We start from the raw sequence: 19,649 nt of genomic DNA, 5'->3' as shown, positions 1-19,649 counted from the left end.
GTAATTCAATTTCCAGGGAAAGGAGAATTTGACCAGGTCCGTTTAGCGAGGATACCAGGATGTATGCATGTGCTCTGCTTCGAAGCCATCAACACCAGTTCTTGCACATGTTCCTTCATGGACTTCCATCCAAGATCTGATTATTTTCAACCTTGCTTAGCTTCTAAGACTTTATAAGAATGCAGGCTGCTAAGACTAAACTGGGATTCGAGCCAGGAAACAAGTGAGGTCAGGCCAGCACATCCTTCACATATATTTCAGTCTTTTAACCACAACATTTCACAATTAGGCAGGCCTAATTTTCAGGGATATTTCATTTTCACATATTTGAAACCATGTGAATGTATGCAGCACTGTATGTGTGGTTGTAGCACTGGAGGGGACAAGTGTATCAAGGTCATATGTCGTTCTGTTTTACACAAGTGACTTGAGTTTTTAATAAATGAATTATTTGGCTGCTGAGTACAGTATATGGCCAAAGTGTATTGCTTTCATAAAAACACTTTCAGCTTCCTAGCAAAAACTGTTTGTTACAATTATTTAACCACGGCTGTCCGGTAGATGTCTCCAGAAGTCTATTTAAAGTCTTTTAATGATTTTGAAAAGAAGTCTGCAGCAGAAGCAAAGACAGTCAAAATGCAACAAAAATTATGCAACCGCACTAGGTCATAATATGATACCTCGTAAAGAAGACCAGTTGGTATTTTTAATCTAATTTAAGACTTTAAATTTTCACTTTAAATGCATAATATCACGTTTTAAATATGGTTATATTACTTTGTTACGTATTGTATGTTATTTATATGTTGAATTCAACAGATTTAAATATTTATAAATATTTCAAGAGGTACATTTTGTATTTCATTATAGTATAGACAAGCTGTGAGTTCTCTCGGCCCGCCCCTGAAATAAAACGCTCCCTGACAGTTGCTGTAACGACGGAGCAATGAGCCACAGCCATACCCCTCGTGACACCCGTAGTTTCCCGGCAACACAAAACGCTTGTGTATGAATACACACGGTCTGCTACTTTCCCGTGGGTGTCGGAAGAACAAAAGCAGCAGCTTCGAAATAACTCCAGTGTCTTCTTAAGATTCATTTAGGCATATTTTAAGTGAAGTAGCACACACGTTTGTTATCTAAAATCGGTATTGCAAACTGTCAACAATATGGAAACCCTGACTTTTCCCCATATAAAAACAGACACCCGGTACATGCTGAACTTGGAAAATAGACGCAAAAACATTTTTGTAACTCAGTTAGAAGAACCCAGGTACAGTACCACTTTGTTGCAATATTGTTTTTTGTATTGTACGGTAACCAATATGAAAACGCCTGCAGTTTAATCACAGCCGTGCAACTGCAGTTTAGCTACTAGAAAGACTAGATCAAACACGCTGCACCCCTATTCATATTTACAGCATATAGACACCACAAACAAAGCACCTTTGGACATGCTCATATACATTTTGATTACATGAAGTTCAGTACAGTTGTAGGGTTTCTACTGGGTGGTCTGCAAGAAGAATGCACTTTCTGATTATAATATGTGGTTAATTCAATAAATCAATGATTCTGTTATGCTTTTTATACATTATAACAATTGTTTCTGTCTTTTAAAGTTTTACCATGCTTGTTTTTGAGACAGGAAGGTGATGTTACACCTCTAGTGTAAATCAAGTCTATTTCCTCAATAACTGGGCATTATATTGGAGGAAGGAGTGTTAGAAATAGGTTTGTTCAATGATTGTTTAAATTGAAGATAAAGAAAGCATCATTGGCTTATTTTTTTAATCATTAAAAAGACTATAATAAAACATTTTGAGGAGCATTTTGTGGCTCAACGTAACATATAACCTGACAAAAAGGTGAGTTGGCTGTTTTACAAGCCATCAAACTGTCACTTCTGTACTTTTTGCTCTTCATCCACCTTCTAACAGCACTGACATATTTAGTATTTAAATTTATTTTTTCATTTTCTTTCCCAATACAGAGATGTAGATGAGGAAAATATCAACCATATCCCGGTCATCAAAGAGGTAAATGTATAGGATGCTGTTTGATTCTACTAACTTGCAGTGCCTTAATAAGTATAACTGCATTGGAGCAACATAACCAAGACACCAGAAAATACTAAGAGAAAATAAATGAAAATAACAGCTGAAGCTACTTACGTATTTTGCTACAGAAGATGTACAGCAAAATACAACAGTCCTACCACTACAGTACAGTGTATACATGTTAAAAGAGTAATGTTTACAAACAATCAATAAAAAATAAAAAAAATGGAAGAACTATTCAAGTGAATTATTATAAGAGAAAGTATGATGACACCGTCCTATCCATATTGCAGGCTGCCAACAGGATCTTAGAGACTGGGGTGAACACCCTTCAGAGAACGCTGGTGGTCAGAAAGGAGGTGGAAGTGGACGAGGTTAACAAACAGCTTGAAGCTAAGCGGCAGGAGTTCAGCGATCGCATGAAGGCACTGGAACAGAGGAGAGCAGAGTTTGAGCAGAAACAGCAAGCTGTAAGTTTAGGTATACTAATCACTTTTCTGCTGATAAAACATGTAAAGAATAAATAACAAATACATGATATAATGTGTATTTGGTTTATTGTACAGTTTTCATATGGTGAGGTTTTCCCCAATCTAATTTTTATAGATCAATTGCATGATCCAATTCATGAACCAGGGACCCATTTTAGCACTTAACAACATAGTAACTAAGACTTAAAAAGTCAAGTAAAAATAAATTATGGAAAGCAGAAATATCTACAGCGGAGTGATCAATGATCAGTTTTAAAGTTAATAATGTTTTTTTTGTTTTTTTGTTTTTTTTTTATATATATAAATGCTCAGTTATTACCTGTTTTAATGTGTGTGTGCTTATATATCTTTCTCCTCTCCAGAGCAAAGTAAGGGCTCAAAAGTTTGACAAGTTCCTCAGAGACAATGATGCCAAGCGCAGGAGAGCCCTCAAGAAATGCCAGTTAGAAGTGAAGGAGAACCAACAGAAGGAGAAGGAGATACAGAGCCTGATGCAGCAGCTGGAGAAGCTCCTAGCCAGGTATATTGTATAGGCTGTAAACGTTTAGACAGGAGTTCATACTGTTCAGTTACATGCACTGGTGTATATGAGATGTAAATTAAAAGAGCAACTGGAGGATGCTGGGTTTGAGACCACACACTCCCCGAGCAATCGTCTTAAAGTGCCACAGAACACCCTGCAGTGTTTACAAGAAAAGCATTACATTACCATGACATTTCTTAACGTACGTGGTGGAGAATTTGTCTCAGGAGCCTCCTAGTGTGTGCAGATCAGTCTCCCTCCTGTAACAGTGCTCTGTTTCTGTTCTCACAACCATCCAATTTAATCAAAGCGCCAGCATTGCTGTAGGTTAGAGACCGATCTGGATACACTACGCACTCAGAAGAGAAGAAATGCTCTTCCTCCTGGGAAACGCTCTTGAAAAAAATGTTGAGATGAATTTTCCATTGGATAACATTGATGCAAAACAGACAACGCAGGATACAGCAATGGTAAAGCCATGTGTTTCTTGTAAACACTGTAGGTTGTTCTGTAACCCTTTAACCACTGTTCTTATTTGCACAAGCAGTTATAGCCACTATTAACTATGCAATGTAATGTAATACATTGTCTTTGTTTTGTATCTCAGGAAGCACAGTTTACAGAAGAGGGTGTCGAATAATAAAATTTATGAGGATTACTTACTCAAGATTATTGACCAGCTGCCCGAGAGTACGTATTAATGGCCACTTTCTTTGTCGCTCAAACTCACTTGATCGCACCTTTTAAATTGCTTGTTAAATATATTTAAAAGAAAACCAGACAATGTACCATATGTAATGGCATCATGTTTTGTGCAATTTCCTTCATCTACTTCCAATATGTTCCTGATAAATTAATTCACAGCCTTCCATTCTGTTGAAATGTTTTTTTATCTGCAATCCTCAGTTTAAAAACCTGCCTGTCACATCCTTAGCTTTGGATTCTTATTGGGTAACTTCCTCCATCAGAGTGACAGGGCAGGAGCAAATTCTGCACATTTCCAAACCATTCTGTAAGAATTGCTGTCCCAGTGACAGATGGAAACAAGGTGCAGATAAATAATTATTACGGACACTTAAGTACCTTGTATAGGGAGCATCCCAGTAGCTAAGGGTGGATGATTAAACACCAGGAATCACAGTCAGACACTTTTTTTTTATAAAATCTATAAGATAAATAGATTTGAATCTGCTCAAGAACGTGTGCTAACGGATGCCAAGTTTCATCCCATGTTTACTATTTGCAGACTACCTGGAGTATGGGGCAGACTCCCTGGTTATGCCTATAATCAGGAGGCACGAGACCCTCTCGATCACCAATGAGTCTCTGATTCACCGGATCAGCAGCCTGTCGGATGAGCTGGAGAGCAGCCAGCACCGGCTTGAGACTCTGCAACAGGAGCATGATACAGCCAATCTGGTAAGAGCTCTGGGGTCTCCGTAGTGGGGCTTGCTATACGAATGCTGTACCAGCTTTGGTCATCACTCATTTTAGGTAGTAAAAAGAAGAAGTGCCCCACCCTGCTGGTTTGCAATGGTAGCAAAATCAGCATTAAGACATGACAGGGGGTGTGATTAACATAAGACCTGAATTCCTGCAAAAGTTATCAATATTTGCAGTGTCTCTGCACTTGTGAGAAGGCTTTATCATTATGTATTTAGGGATACTATGGATATGTGTATATGTATATTCACTGAGATTATGGTAAAATGGGAAAGACCTCCGCTTCAAGTATTTATTAATCCCAGTATTTGACTTCCATATACATATCACCACCCAGAGCCAAATATTATTTGCTCAGGAAATTGTATGAAATAACTCTTTGTGCAGAAAAAAATGTAAGTTCATAATGTAATCATGTTTGTATACATTTCATTTGATCTCATTAAACTGGAGGTTTTGTATTTTAGGTAAATCCATTTTTTACTGTATCCATTTTACTCTGCACAATCCCACCCCAGGGACTGAGACTCTTCCTTAGAAAGCAGACATTGAAAATGATGCTCTGTTTTATACAGATGGCTAACGGTAAGCTTTCTGAACTTCAAATGGAATGGGACAGGGCAAAGGAGAGATCCAAACAGCTGGAAATGAAGCTGAACCTGAACCAAGGACTTGTCAGAAACCAGGTCAGTATTATACAGTCTGTACAACACACTAGCCTCCAAGCCTGTTTCCTGATAGTGTAATTCATTGATACTGCACATTACAGTGCAATGGGAAACAGTAGCAGAAATGCCAGCTGCAGTGGTATGAACCTTTGGTACCACAATGATAGCATTTTCTAATTTTGACACACCAAACGTATGGCAATGCATGAACCACTACACATTAGGCCTAGTTGTACCTTGTAAGGACCAATGTTCTACCGCACCAGGACCACTGGACCATATAATGGTCAAGGCAAAGCACAAAGAAACAGAATGTTCATCACTTTATTATAAGATCTTTATAGTTTCCGTTTCTCCCCCCAGAGCGAAAAATTTGGCAGCCTGCTCATGGCTATTACTAACCTGGCAGATCAGTGCTACTTACGACACTATGGGCCACTGGAGGAGATTAACATATTGACAAAGCTAGACATGATCAAGGTAAGATCACATTCTGTTTCAGTGGTGGTACAGTTTGGATGAAACCATAAAAACAAGTGAGAGTACTGGCGTATTCCATAAGAGAATACATATATAATATTTGAAATCATCTTTAATTGAGCATGTTTTTTTAAGTCGCTCTTTGCTGAAAAATAGTCATAGATTTTTTTGTCAGTTCTGGGCACCAGACAGATCGCAACAATTTTCTGACATATTCATGTTCATCCAATGAAACATATCAAGTAATTCATGTTTTCGTTGCCCACTGAATTATTACACTTGCTTTATTTCACTGTTATTTAAATTGTTTTTGCACTTCTAGCGGTCTACGATTTGAGGGTGTATAAACTTGTTTAAAATTGTTTATTTTAGGAATTCATTTTAGAAAAGGCAGATGTTCAGAGAAAGGCAACCTGTCAGACCGAGTCTACCTCAGCAATAGCCAGCACTACAGACCTGCCTGGAAATAAGGAAAGAGGAGCCAGACTGCAGAGGACTAAGAGCAAAACACACCTGAGGAGCTGCAAATGAAATGTGTCAGACCTGAAAACTTAAAGACTGCATGCAAAGCGTTAGTCTTAAAGGAAGCAGCAATCAAGTCACAACGCAGATGATGCAGGACCAGTCATCCTGAAATACAGCAAAGTGGGCTCTTTCACAAAACTTTTTCCCTAGGTTAAACAGTGCTTTGAAAAAACTGAAAACATAAATTAATAAACCCTCTTAAAAGGTTTCACAAAGTGCAAAATGGGCTTTACAAAACATTCTTTAAAACAGTATGTAATGTCACTGCGTTTAGGAAAATTACTGAAAATGTCGTTAAACGTCAAAATGTTTGTCTTTCCTTTGGGAAAGCCACATGCAGTACATTTAAATATTTTTTTTTTATAATTATAGTTTTAAATATGCTTTTTAACATGATTTTAAAGACATATGGGTTATTTTGAAGTATTTATTTCTAATACAATCATTTTGAAGTGTTTTTTTTTTTTTCCCCAAAGCAATTTTTAGCCAGCACATATTTTTTTTGTTTCTGTATTGTTTGGCCTTGTCAACATTCTACCTGAATTATTCAGATGCACTTGGGCATTGCCTAACCATTTGATACAAATACAGGTCTAAAAGCAGGACTCAGTTGGATTACAATTAACCATTTATAAAAGATTGTATTAAGAGTAAAACCATTTATTGTCATTTTGAGAGCCATTGTAGTTAGACTATTTAAATGGAAAGTCAAATTGTACATAATTGCCCTTTTCTTTTTGTTTGCATTGGATTTTATAACAAATATAGAAATAATCGGTATTTGATATGTTTGTTTTTGAATGTGTTGCTATTTTTTTACATAACCAATTAAAATAGTAATGAAAAGAAAATCTATGCTTTAGTCAACAAGGAATAATTCATCGGTTCATCAGGCTAAAACTAGTTTGTGTAGTAAGTATTCTGAGTATAACCCAGCCGTCAACATCAGTACACAAAATCATGTTATATCGACCAAATATTTTTGAAGAATAATATGTGTTCATTCTAAATCCATTATACTTGCCTATTTTAAACCCCAACTGCAACCATTTCTTACTCTAACATGTACTGTCCCTTTAACAGTTTCACATGTTAGTTCAGACTATTCTGATTGGGGCATGTAACAACTAGCTTTATTTTGATTGGACGCTGCAGTAGTTGGAATGTTGTTTTGCATTTCTTGTTATTAGACTGCGGTTTCAGACGTGAAAACGTTTGACGTTTATAATTTGTTTATTTGTAATTTGAATTGGAATAAGTTACAGTACTAAAATGTGAAAGACGCGATATCTTTTTTTTTTTTTTGTGCAGAAACATTTAATTTCCAGCATGGTTAGTTTCAGTTTCAAGCGTTCTTATAAAATTAACACAGGGCCTAGTTTGGCGTAGTATTTACAGTGAACAGTTTATTAAAAGCTTTAAAAATGGAAATCCATTCCTTATTGTATTTATTTTGATCATCTCGTCTGCACAAAGACTACTCGTCTGTGCTGCATTGATACTTTGCAAAACATTAACGAAGCAAAGCAGAAATCCAGGGTGTATGCTCTTGATATTGTTCTGTGCCATTGGGACAAACCATTGCTTCAGTAAAAAGTTAAAATGTAGCAGCAATCAATCATTGTACAGGATTCAAGTATCTGCTGCCTAGAAGTGAGTGTAGTGCAACTTTATGATATCCGTACTGTATATAATTGTGTATTTAATTAATAAAGTCTGTCTTTATTGTATTTTTTAGACTGGTACAGCGTGTTTGGTCTCAGATAAATTGGATATCTTGACATTATTGCAGGAACAACCAGAAGATGCCAAATACCAGGTAGAAAATACATATATACAGATCTACTGATTCTAAAATAAAACTGGGGTTTAGTAACCAGCTAGCTACAAAGTGGTGTACTGCATTTGATGAGCAATAATTGCATTACTTTTTCTATACAGTGTCTAAAATATTATTGAGATATTTCCCTCAATAGTTAAATGTGCATCGTCATTACTCAGGTGTTAAGTATGAGGAATTGTCATGTAAAATTAATTAATCGAAGCAGGAAAAGATCCAGACAACTATGGACTGGTTTAGAATGGCCCAGATCGCTTGCACATGATCATTTTAGTTAACACAAGGTAGTTCTTAAAACTAGGGCTGGCTGCAGGACAAGTAGAATACAAAGTAGACGTAGTGTATATTCTCTGAACAGGTCGCTTACAGTATACACATCATGTAAACCACATTGTAGCTTTGTTATTACTAACTATGTATCAAGTAGATGTTATGGGCAGAATCAGTGAATGGCAAGATTATTATTATTATTATTATTATTATTATTATTATTATTTTATATACATAACATTACTGTCACCCAAAGCAGTTCTCCCCTGGTTAAACTGTATCCCTTTTGAATAATAATTGCCTGCAAAATTAATCAGGTTGACATTTTTATTTTGTTCTACTACCATTTTATAATTAAAACCTGTACTCAACCATGGGATGTTACTTTAAATTTGTTCACAAACATTGCGAAATAACCTCAACTTTTTGTAGCACAGAAGAAGCTAAGAAAGGGCGTTTGCTACATACTTTGTTGCGTGCGTTATTGACAGTACCAGAATATACAGTATGAAGGTGTGGGTCGGAAGGGTTTGGAAAGCTAAATGCAGGAAACCTGAGGAGTCTGCATATATGTTGAGATCTATCATGAAATCGGTTCGATGTGTCTGTTTTCGGAAGGATATTAGTAAAAGATATGCCTTCATACGAAGAATCCGAGGAGATGGGAACTGTTTTTATCGGGCACTCAGCTATGGACATCTGGAATCTCTACTTGGAAACAAAAGAGAGATGGAGAAGTGAGTATTCAACTACAGCTGATGTGTCAATCTGAGGGCAGGTTGTTATATTAACTAGGGCTAGTCTTAACATACCCTGCAGAAATATATATATATATATATATATATATATATATATATATATATATATATATATATATATATCAGTTTTAAATTATATACACACCTGCAATATCTTTGATTGTAAGGGTCGTCCCTGGACTGCTTCCATATCCAAGACGGCACAAGTTACTGAAAAGTGAGTGATGCTTCTATGGGCCATTCTGGTGACTAGACTTTGCTGTAGATTTACACCCTGAAGGAATTAAGAGTAATTATTGTGGGACGATCATTCCCATCAAATTAGATTTTCTTTCATCTAAGGTTCAAAGAAGCTGTGATACAGAGCAAGGCAGAGCTCTTGTCTGCAGGGTTTGATGAGGACATATTCAGAAATCTGTTGAGCACTGTGAGTGTAAATCAATTTCTATTTTTTAATAAGAAATAAATACAGGTAGTTGTTTGATGATATAATACTGAAATGTGTAAAACGTGCTTGGTTTATTCATATTTAGCAATTTGTTTAAAGTCTATTAATTTTTACTGTTTTAAATGGATTTTCCTGTTGAGTATGTACGAAGTCCATATTCATAGACAAAAGGTACTGAACTCCTGCCCTATTAATGGCTGCTGTCATGGCTTGTTGCTGTCTCTATTGTTTACACTCTTTTTTCTTTTAGTTTGTCAGTGTGATTGAGCAGACAGAAGACCAGGCATCCAGCCTGCTTTCAAACTTCAATGATCCAACTACCTCTGACATCATTGTGCACTATCTTCGACTTCTAGCCTCATCATATCTACAGAACCGAGCAGAATTCTTCCAGCACTTTGTTGAAGCACCTAATCTGAGAGATTTCTGTGTTCAGGTCAGTAAGGTTGTTCATAAGGCAATGTAATAAGCTTTGAAGATACCCACGTTAAACGCGTATACATTCATCTACTGTAAACAAAAAAGCTACCATTCACTTGCATGAATACATTGTTTTAATGATAAATATTGCCCTCTAGTGGTCACAGATTTTTTTACAGATAAGCCTTAAAAGGGTATTTATGTTTATTCTAGTATTGCTCTTTTAGTCAATTTTATAGTTCTTGTTATTTCAGTTTCACTTGATTTACATGCTGGATAACATTAAACCAGTGCACACACATACATAGGGTCTTCAGAATCTAAGTTAAAATGTGTATAATATCAACAACTGCAATACTGATATTGTGTATAGGAGGTTGTGTAGACTGACACTTTCAGTGCATCTGAGGACCCTAAAACAGCAGAAATACATGGGCAATTGCATCCATATATGCAGTTATATACTTATTCCACAGCAGCAGCCTATAGAACCTCCTAATATACAATATTGTACATACAAGCCCTTCTGCTCCTTGATAATATTATCAATCTGGGTTGGTAGTATCTCAATTCATAAACAGACAAAAATAACAAGGTTTGTAAACTTTTTTCAAGATTTAAATAACATGTACTGTATTCAAACTACATTTACATTCTGCTGTGTTTATGTCTATATTTCAATCTGCAGGATGTGGAGACTATGGGACTGGAATGCGATCATGTTCAGATTCTTGCTCTTTCTCAGGCCCTTGGTATAAATATTCAAATTGAATGCATGGAAGGAGCAGACTGCGATCTTAACCATCACATTATACCTGACGGATCAACACCCTCCCTTCACCTACTGTACAAAACAGCACACTATGATATACTTTACAAGGGTTCAGTTTGTCGACAGTCCCAAGAAGGAGCTTATAGGTAACTGAAACTAGATTCAAGTGATACCTCTAAATCTGTACATTCCAAAATGAACATGTTTAGACCTATCTGCGAACGCAGTTAGATACGTGTATATGTCTGTATACCGTAGACCAAAAACTGTTCAACCTCTATCATTTGATAAACAAATTATGTAAGACATGGTTTTTCTGTTTTCATAGTAGCATTTTAGCCATTATTTTCATGGAGGGTGGTGATACAGAACAGCAAAATCTTTATTGTAGGGATGTAGTTATGAAACTGCAAAATAGTTACCAAGATCATAATGGACTTCTGTGCAAACTCCCTTAGGACAAAAAGGTTACAACAGAAAGATACTGTAACCTACAAGAATAACATGGGTAAATTGCACTTTGAAATACAATATAAAAATCATCAGAATTAAAGGTCTTAAAAAAACTGCATGCATCCGACTGCATTAATACATGAACAACATGTGGTGATCTGTTATACTGATCCAAAATGTTTATATAATTAAAGGCTGTTAAATTAAAACATCTAACATGAGCCTCTTTAGTGTTATTTCTGTGTTAAATGCTAGGCAGCATCCTAATCATTTTAGTAACAGTAGTATTTAGAACCACAGCTGTTTTGATTAACTGGATATATACCCCACCTTCTGGTAATATGGGTGTCTCTACACTATTAATCTTTTTTATAATGGGAGTCCATGAAGAAAATAGTAAATTAGACATTTGACTGAACACTGACCTGTGTGCTAATGAAAGTGTTTATTTATATACAGTCCATGTACATTACAGAAGTTTCTTGTCCCAGTAATATTCATGAAATATATATTTTTATACTTGTCTGCCACACTTATTCCATTGTTAAACTGCATGAATCTAATTATTGTCTTGTTTTGTGTGTAGCAATATCCATTTTATAGATGTTCATGTAAAGTCTCTTGCACAGATTTATTTTTTACACACACCGTTGTATTTAACCCATTGTTCTGTATGGCACTGTTACATTACACTAAATTGAAACAGAACAAAAAATCTCATTTAATCTCCTCTTGAACAGACTTGTTTCCACAGTGATCACATTTTTCCCCAGTCTCAATCACTCATAGTAAATTAAATAATCCTAAATTACAATTTAGGATCTTAATACAAGTGAAAAACTGGACATTATATTGTTAAACATACCACAAGTATCCGATTTCTTTTGTTTTTGTACATCAATTAAAAAGAAAGTTTGTGTTTCTCTTCAGTTTTATACTGAAGTAGTAATCCATACAGTATTCTCTCCCCAAGAGATTACATACAGATTACATGTATACAAGAAACTGATAATATTGTGTAGTAGTTATTTGTGCTGCTTCTTTTCCTTCTTTTTCTGGTTGGTAACAGTAATCAGTGCAGTTTCTTCCCTTGCTGGCTGCTCAGGCAGGATCAGCTTGCCCATTTGCGTCGGGTATTTGGTTTTCATGGTGTTTTTGAAAACAGGCTGTGAAAGCAAGTGTTTCAAATGCATCTTCATGCCTTTCATCATCATCTGCTTTTGCCTGTCCTCGTATTCATCCTGGCCTCCCCCTGAAAAGACAGGAAGCGCATTTGAGATCTGCTGTATGAAAGTACAGTCCTACATGAGGAATACAAATTGGTGGTCACCATTTTCAAAAATATATACATACATTGAGAGGCATCACTAGGCTAACCTTTAAATGTCACTTTTCTGTAAAGGTTTGTTATTTCCAATTAACCCCTTCTGCTTGAACTGAAATCGCAATACACTCATAACATCTGTACAAAATATTCTACAAGCTTTCATACCAAGCAGAATACTATATAAAAAGATGGGAGGTACATTATACCAGCCATTGTTCTGCTCTTTTATAGTGGAGCACACACTTACCTATTAAAACATCATCATCCAGGTCTATTTCTAGTGCTTCGGCAGCTTTCTGAAACCAGGAATTGTGTTGCTTTGCTCGGCCGCTGTGATACTCAATTTTCTCAATTTTTCTTGCCACCTTCACACGTTCCTGTAAGGAAACACAAGAGTTTTGGAAAGAGCATTTTGGGATCTGTAGGCTTTAAGTTTGCAGGGTTCATATTAAAATTCATGTCAGAAAGCTCCACTTTTTGTTTTCCCAACAACCCTATTTTAAATGTGGCTGATGGAAGTAATTAGTTATATAGTGAGTCTAGCAGAAGCAGAGCACGTAGTACTTCTTCAGCTATAGTGATAGACCACATACCTTTATCGCTGCCATACATTTTGTCTGTATTGGAAAGAGAGGCAGCTCTTCATCTTTTCCCAATGTCCTGTATATTTTCCTAAAATTCATCACATCATCAGGTCCAATCAAGAGCAAACTGAGACCTTCCTTTGTGGCCCGGGCTGTTCTGCCACTTCTGTGCACGTAAGTCTCGGATGTCCTAGGGACCTAGAGAAACGGAGGGGAGAAACATTTTTGATTGCAATCTCTAAAATGTGGAAACGTGTTGGAACAGCCTGATCCCAGGTTAAAGGTATCCTTTACATTGAGTTATTATGTATACTATATATTAGTACTGTATTGTAAGTAAACTGTTCAAATATAATGACTAAGTGATGTCAAATAACTGTTGATAAACTTGAGCCTACATAAAGTTTGCTTTTAGTCAAAACAGCACTTAATACATTTTACAAATTATTAGTTATAATATCGGACTTAATACCTGGTAATGGATAACATGTTGCACATCTGGAATGTCAAGTCCACGAGCAGCCACATCTGTTGTGAGCAGAACACAACTGCAGGGGGAAATATAAAAGTAACGTTAATGCTGTTTTCAAGAAGGCATAGTTGAATTGTATTCAGTCCTTCCATATATACAGTACCCAAATGCTGTGCACATGGGAGTCTTGTACACTTATAGAACTGTGATTAATACAAATGTAGCACTGGAGGGCTTCTTGGGGTTTTACTGATTGGTTACACATATTCCAAGTATAATAAAATTTCAACGTTTAATCCTAAAGTTTAAATATTTAAGAAAAAGTAACTGCATCTAACACCCCTACACCTAGATCAAAATCAAGAATGAGAAGACTAACGTCTCTCTTTCGGCAAATCTCTCCAGGTTCTTCAGTCTTTGCTTCTGGTGCATGTTAGCGTGTAGTGGGAGCGGGGTGCAGTCCAGAATGGTGAGCAGCGCGTTGAGGCGCTTGATGCAGTCAATGCTGTTGGCGAAGACCATGGTTCGCCCGGGATACTGCAGCAGGAAGTAGTAGAGGTAGAAGTCCTTCTCGTCCGCGTCGCAGTGGATGCGTGTCTCTGTTAGGCTCTCCACTGTGGCTTCCTTCCTGGTCAGGTCGATAATCTTGGGCTTGGATTTGATCCCCACTTTCTCCATCAGTGTCTCCAGTTTGCTCTCCTTGTCTATCTTCTTCCCCTTCTTTTTCTGCAATATCCTCGTCGGGGCCTCGTGAATCATGGTCAGCGTGGCAGAGAACACAAAGTTCTGCCTCTTGGGGTTGAATTCGGTGTCATTTAACATCTCCAAGAGCTGGGACAGTTCTGCAAAGTGTCCCTTCTCAACCATCCGGTCCGCTTCATCGATCACAAGACATCTAGGGATTAGAGGGGTAAATAGGGGATAAGAATAGGATTACACACACTAAGCATCCAGTAACCAAGCTTGATAAAAATTATGAATTTTTAATAACCATTTCAGTTACTTTTTTTTTTATAATATGGGTGAAAAACTTCTAAAAATACATCCATAACATTTAACACTAAATTATAAGATACACAGAAAAGGGTACATTCCAGCTCAATTTCTGATGACAATTTTTTCCTTTTCCTATTTATAAACCACATGAGATTGAGAAAATGGTGCCCGGTGTAAAAGAAGAGCTATGTAACTCATGCCCCACATGGTGAGAAAGTGTCTGAAGGTCGTAAAAATGCCCAGTTTCATGAATCTGTGACCTAATATTGTTCTGTCTAGGGGAAGTTATCATTTTCATTTTAAAGCATGTTTCTAGGGGCTTTACAACAAATGTTATTGAACAGACAAGTGGTTGATATAAGAGGCCCATCGGTCCAGATTTCTGTTTAGCACTATACTTTTTAAACGTTGTCTTTATAGGTAGGTGGTCTAGTCTAGTTTAATATTTTTAAACTACTAAACTTTTCATACTACAACTTTCATAAACAAATTGGAGGAATAATTACATTAGGCCTTAGGGTGGCAGTAGGAGTAATATATTTTATGTAAAACAATGTTTAAAATACTGAGTCATGTATGCAGTGATCAGTTATGAGACACAAGACATTGTAATTAAGGAACAGTGGGCATTACAGAATCCATCTCAAGATTAACAAGCTATACGCTGCAGGTCATTTGATACCAGCTGCTTCCTTGATAAGGTCAGAGTGCTTGTAACCATAGATAACATACCTGAGCCGTTTGAGATTTGAGAGGTGCGGATGTCTTTCCCTAATTAGCTCCCAGAGGCGTCCGGGTGTTGCGATCACTATCTCTGGCCTGCGATTTAACACTCTCCCTTGCTTCTGAAGAGCCATTCCCCCCACCACAATGGCAGTCTTGATACCTAAAGACAGACATTTCACTGGTGACTTTCATTGGTTATTCACACCTGACACCTCCTGTTACACATTCATACATTATGGGGGAAAAAGGCCCTGTTTTTATTTGAAAAGTACAAATGAGTTGCAACTTGATAATCCTCTTTTTTTCAGTAAAAAGAACAATAACTATATTTTTCTCTAAAACTAGAATACATAAAACTGGCTATTTTGCATTGATTAGCTCTACACAGAAATACAGTATAAAAATCTATTTGAATTGTCATGACAATATGCTGGTGGATACACTTGCACACACAGAATTCTTTATACCCTTTTACTGACCTGTAAACTTTGCAACAGCATCTATGTGATGTTTAACCTGGACAGCCAGTTCTCTGGTTGGGGTCAGGACAAGCCCCAGTAATGGGTTCTTTTCAAACAAATCTTTGGTCTTGGCACTCTTGTCAGTAGTTTCAGTTGTTTCAAAATCAAACTCCACGTTTTCGATCACTTTGACACATCCGGTCTGCTGGGAGTCCTCGTCCATCTCACTGTCTTCCTCCCCCTGCACATCCTCTTCCTGTGTCAAAACTGCAACGTCAGGCTGATCAGAGGGTTCCTTCAGCCCTGATGGTATGACTTGGCCATCTTCACCAGTCTCTTCGGTGGGATTATCCTGGCTGTCAAGTGCCTCTTTGCTCCGAGCATCCCGAGCTTTCCGCCACTCCAGAATCATGTGGATCATCGGAATGCCAAAAGACAGAGTCTTCCCGCTTCCTGGATTGGGAAAGAGACAAGAGACGATAGGGGTTTCAACCACTGTTTTCTTATTTTTAAACAGCTCATCATACCATGACCCATTTCTATATCAGGCCACAGTCTCAATGTGTTAATTCCATTTTTTTTCTATACTCGCTCCAAATCTGGATGCATTTGCATACGTTGTCAGGACCATGCCTGCAGCTTATGATCCAATTGCGGCAGTCAAGGAGTCCTGGTTAAGACTTGGATAAGAGATTTACAAGGAACAGCAGGTTCTGTAGAAAGTGTTGCAGATTTTACTGTATGAGCTAAAAGAAAATATACAATATAAAATGAATTCCTTAGGAACATTGTGTAACTTGCATTCAAATAAATATTAAACTGCCTGCTGGCACTCAGGCTGTTGCCAAGGAAACAAAGTGCTTTCAATACTCTGAAAGCTGCAGTTCATGATTTTTTACACAAAAAAAACACATGGATAGATATTCAAAATGGCGATTGTTGCAGCCGTTGCCTTCTGTGATATCCCCAAGGTTACTGAGGTTTAGTTTCACAAAGGAGATTAGGAGTCACTTACCTGTTTCAGCAGCCCCTAAAATGTCCATCTTGTCTCTGATTGCAGGGGGCAAGGCCAGGGCTTGAATAGGTGTAGGTGCGTTAAAACCTAGAGAGCCCAACGCCTTAAGGACAGGCTCTGGAACAAACAGATCCTTCCATGCCGAGACATCACAGTCCTGACCAGATGACCTAAAGGGACCTGCATTCGTCCAGTTTTCCACCTTCTTCTTGGTTTTTGGCTGCTGAGCAACCTGGGGATTGGTTGTTGCTTTCTTCAGCTTTTTATTCCTTTTCTTTTTCTTTTTGGTCACCTTTTCGGGTTCCACAATATCCTCTTCTCCACTGTCCACTGGTTCACCTAGGGACTCTTCTTGAGTGTCATTGAGGACCTTGCTGTCTTGCTCACTGTCATTGCTATCAAAAGTGGTATCATCTGTAGACTCTGCCAGTTGCTTTTTCTTTTTCACGTTCTTCTTTTTTTTCTTCTTAGCCGTCTGCTGTGATTCCCCGTTGTTGTCTTCATTCACTTGATTGTCTGAATCCTCTCCATCGTCAGCTTTTCTCTTCTTTGTCACCTTTTCCATAGCGTTAGAACTGACCAGGCTGTAGTCTGTGAGCTCTTCAAAGCAGACTAATCCTCCCATGTCCTCCTCCGAGAAAAGACTGGGGTCCATCTCCACTGGCGTCCAGGTTCCCTTCACCTGGATCCCCCGCTTGGATTTGGCAGGGGACCGAAAGGTTTTTTGCTTTGATTTCTTTATCTTCATTTTACCTATAATTTTTTTTTAAAAAAACATAGAGACAGTAAAGTCAGTATTGCTGTCCTCAGTTTCTTATCCACTGACTGTTTTACCCTGGATACCACTTCAGTACTGGCCAGTTGGTGCATCTGCGATTAAACTGATCTTTATTTTAGATATAAGGTCAGCTCCAGCAGCAAAGGTATCCAAGATAAAAAGATAACTTGGGGTAGGTCTATATACATAAACACAAGAATTCGATTAATGAAAGATTGCAGAAATCATGTAGCTGGAGCATTTTAGTTTCTAATTCTTTTAATCCAAATATTCCACTCAAATATTCAGTTAATGTGCACAAACGTGTATACTTTGATTACGTACAGAGATCAGTTAGCCATAATGTAATTCATATTTTGTTTTAGAACATCTGCAGAAACATGCATCAATTAATGTCACAGGCTAAGCTAACATTCGACTTTGTTTACACGTATAAAGACGCGTATTGTTTCAGTTTTATACACGATAAAGTTCACCCTCCTTGAACCACTGGTAACTCTGCTTAACACAGGCATGGTCTTTCTACAACCTTCATTTCTGAAATATGCCAAAAGTCAATGTGGGGTAATGCCTACGATTAGTACCAAAAACATGTTAATGACATACAAAGGTTTAAATTAAGTACCCCATATGCAACAGTAGCTACTGTAAATCTTTTGGTTTTATTTTCGATCATAAATATATAAACAGATCATTCCTATAGTATGTGAGCCACGCTGTCTGTTGAACTTGTAAACACGTTACATTCTGATAATGTTTACCAACAGTGTCTAATAAATCTAATACTAATACGAACTGATCTTTAAAACACAAATATACATTACAGTTACCTAATAAAGTATTAACTCCAACTTCGTTCACGTCGTTATTTTCCCGACTGTACCAATATCCGCATGCGCAAATTGAGCAGAACTGACGCATGACACGAGGGCGCCGCCATGACAGTCTTACGTCACTCATAACTAACCAATCAGAGGGGAGAGAGCGTCAATAACTTTATTGACAATAATGAAAACTACAAGCAAATTCCTGCAGTGCATTCTGACAGTACAGGAAGGATGCAGATTTTTAAAACCTCGAGGAGTTTTTAGTTGTTTTTTTTATGTGGAATAGTTTTTGCTCAAAGATCCAACTTTCCATAGTATATATATTGATTACTTGTCCGATGCCTTTATATAAGATTCCCATCTCAATCTCCTCAATACATGTAGAAATAAACAAGAAAATGTGGACCCTGATATTTAAAATCAAATGTCACTGCTAAGAGATATCTCTGTTAAAATATACACTACAATTAACATAGGGGTCAGGTCCACTACACTACATGAATTTACAACGTTTTACATTATATTTACCAAGCTCTATGATTAAACGTGTCAGCTTGTACAGTGTTAACTGGAAAACAGCCTGCACTATCACATGGCTTTGTTGGACAGCGTCCAGCAGGGGGCGCAGAAAGTAAATTTACTTTATTATTATTATTATTATTATTATTATTATTATTATTATTATTATTATTATTATTATTATTTTACATACTGTAGTTGAAAACATTGATACTATGTTAAAAAAAATATCAGCTTGTTCATGTGTCCTGCAAAATACTACCAGTAAAACAAAAACACGATTTTATGTTTCCTCCATAGGGATTATCAAGTAAAACAAATGTAATTTAACTGTATCGAGGCTTTGAACAGAAACCTTTTTGCAAATATTTGTAATTACTAATGTACATGTGAATTGTTCTATTTGGCAATACAATCTGAGCAGTTTGCTCTGCTGGGTGGGTTGGGAAATTGACATCATAATATTAAAAATGGATAAGTGGACACTGACTTACTTCATAAGTGCGTGCACGACTGACGCAATGTACAAAAAAATTATAATTTCGTCTCCTGAGTATCCATTTAAGAACGCAATCGTGTGGGATTGTCGTAATCCCTTGCCTCATTCTGCTGTGCAATGTTGACGTAGAGTGCAGTAAGTTTGTCTGGTGAGATATTTCTGTAGCGCCGCGTCTCCATGGAGACCAGTTTAGCTGCAGTGTGCTGTGTGTGGAAGTCAGTCCAGAGAGCTCCCTTTTCTTGCTTTCGTTAGTGATACTACAAGTGACAGTGTTACGATAGATTTCTACATTCA

At 37.2% G+C, this 19,649-nt stretch overlaps 3 protein-coding genes across 6 annotated transcripts; 2 read left to right on the top strand and 1 right to left on the bottom strand.

Moving 5' to 3' along the window:
* Nucleotides 1-939: 939 nt before the first annotated feature.
* Nucleotides 940-6,196, top strand: LOC117421845 (coiled-coil domain-containing protein 42 homolog). The gene is made up of 9 exons (XM_034036257.3): nucleotides 940-1,273; nucleotides 1,994-2,039; nucleotides 2,354-2,530; nucleotides 2,914-3,071; nucleotides 3,682-3,764; nucleotides 4,321-4,493; nucleotides 5,093-5,203; nucleotides 5,549-5,665; nucleotides 6,038-6,196. The coding sequence occupies exons 1-9, from the start codon at nucleotides 1,170-1,172 to the stop codon at nucleotides 6,194-6,196; spliced, it is 1,128 nt and encodes a 375-aa protein (XP_033892148.3). The 5' UTR covers nucleotides 940-1,169.
* Nucleotides 6,197-7,383: 1,187 nt separating this feature from the next.
* Nucleotides 7,384-11,372, top strand: LOC131697589 (ubiquitin thioesterase OTUB2-like). 4 transcript variants are annotated; one of them, XM_058987557.1, is made up of 6 exons: nucleotides 7,384-7,522; nucleotides 7,929-8,009; nucleotides 9,226-9,275; nucleotides 9,401-9,485; nucleotides 9,757-9,942; nucleotides 10,615-11,372. In XM_058987557.1, the coding sequence occupies exons 1-6, from the start codon at nucleotides 7,520-7,522 to the stop codon at nucleotides 10,846-10,848; spliced, it is 639 nt and encodes a 212-aa protein (XP_058843540.1). In that variant the 5' UTR covers nucleotides 7,384-7,519; the 3' UTR covers nucleotides 10,849-11,372. The 4 variants fall into 4 exon arrangements, with proteins under 4 accessions (XP_058843540.1, XP_058843539.1, XP_058843537.1 ...); XM_058987556.1 differs by lacking the exon at nucleotides 9,226-9,275 and adding an exon at nucleotides 8,919-9,037; XM_058987554.1 differs by lacking the exons at nucleotides 7,384-7,522; nucleotides 9,226-9,275 and adding exons at nucleotides 7,714-7,843; nucleotides 8,733-9,037.
* A 109-nt stretch (nucleotides 11,373-11,481) lies between these two features.
* Nucleotides 11,482-18,460, bottom strand: LOC117422621 (ATP-dependent RNA helicase DDX24-like). The gene is made up of 9 exons (XM_034037825.3): nucleotides 18,341-18,460; nucleotides 16,733-17,485; nucleotides 15,736-16,170; nucleotides 15,263-15,416; nucleotides 13,914-14,429; nucleotides 13,535-13,610; nucleotides 13,072-13,260; nucleotides 12,726-12,855; nucleotides 11,482-12,403 (listed from the first exon to the last, which is right to left on the bottom strand). The coding sequence occupies exons 1-9, from the start codon at nucleotides 18,429-18,431 to the stop codon at nucleotides 12,177-12,179; spliced, it is 2,571 nt and encodes an 856-aa protein (XP_033893716.2). The 5' UTR covers nucleotides 18,432-18,460; the 3' UTR covers nucleotides 11,482-12,176.
* Nucleotides 18,461-19,649: the final 1,189 nt, after the last annotated feature.

Source organism: Acipenser ruthenus, chromosome 15 (assembly GCF_902713425.1).
Source record: "Acipenser ruthenus chromosome 15, fAciRut3.2 maternal haplotype, whole genome shotgun sequence".
NCBI classification, from domain to species: domain Eukaryota; kingdom Metazoa; phylum Chordata; class Actinopteri; order Acipenseriformes; family Acipenseridae; genus Acipenser; species Acipenser ruthenus.
This window is presented reverse-complemented; position numbering and strand designations above follow the sequence as displayed.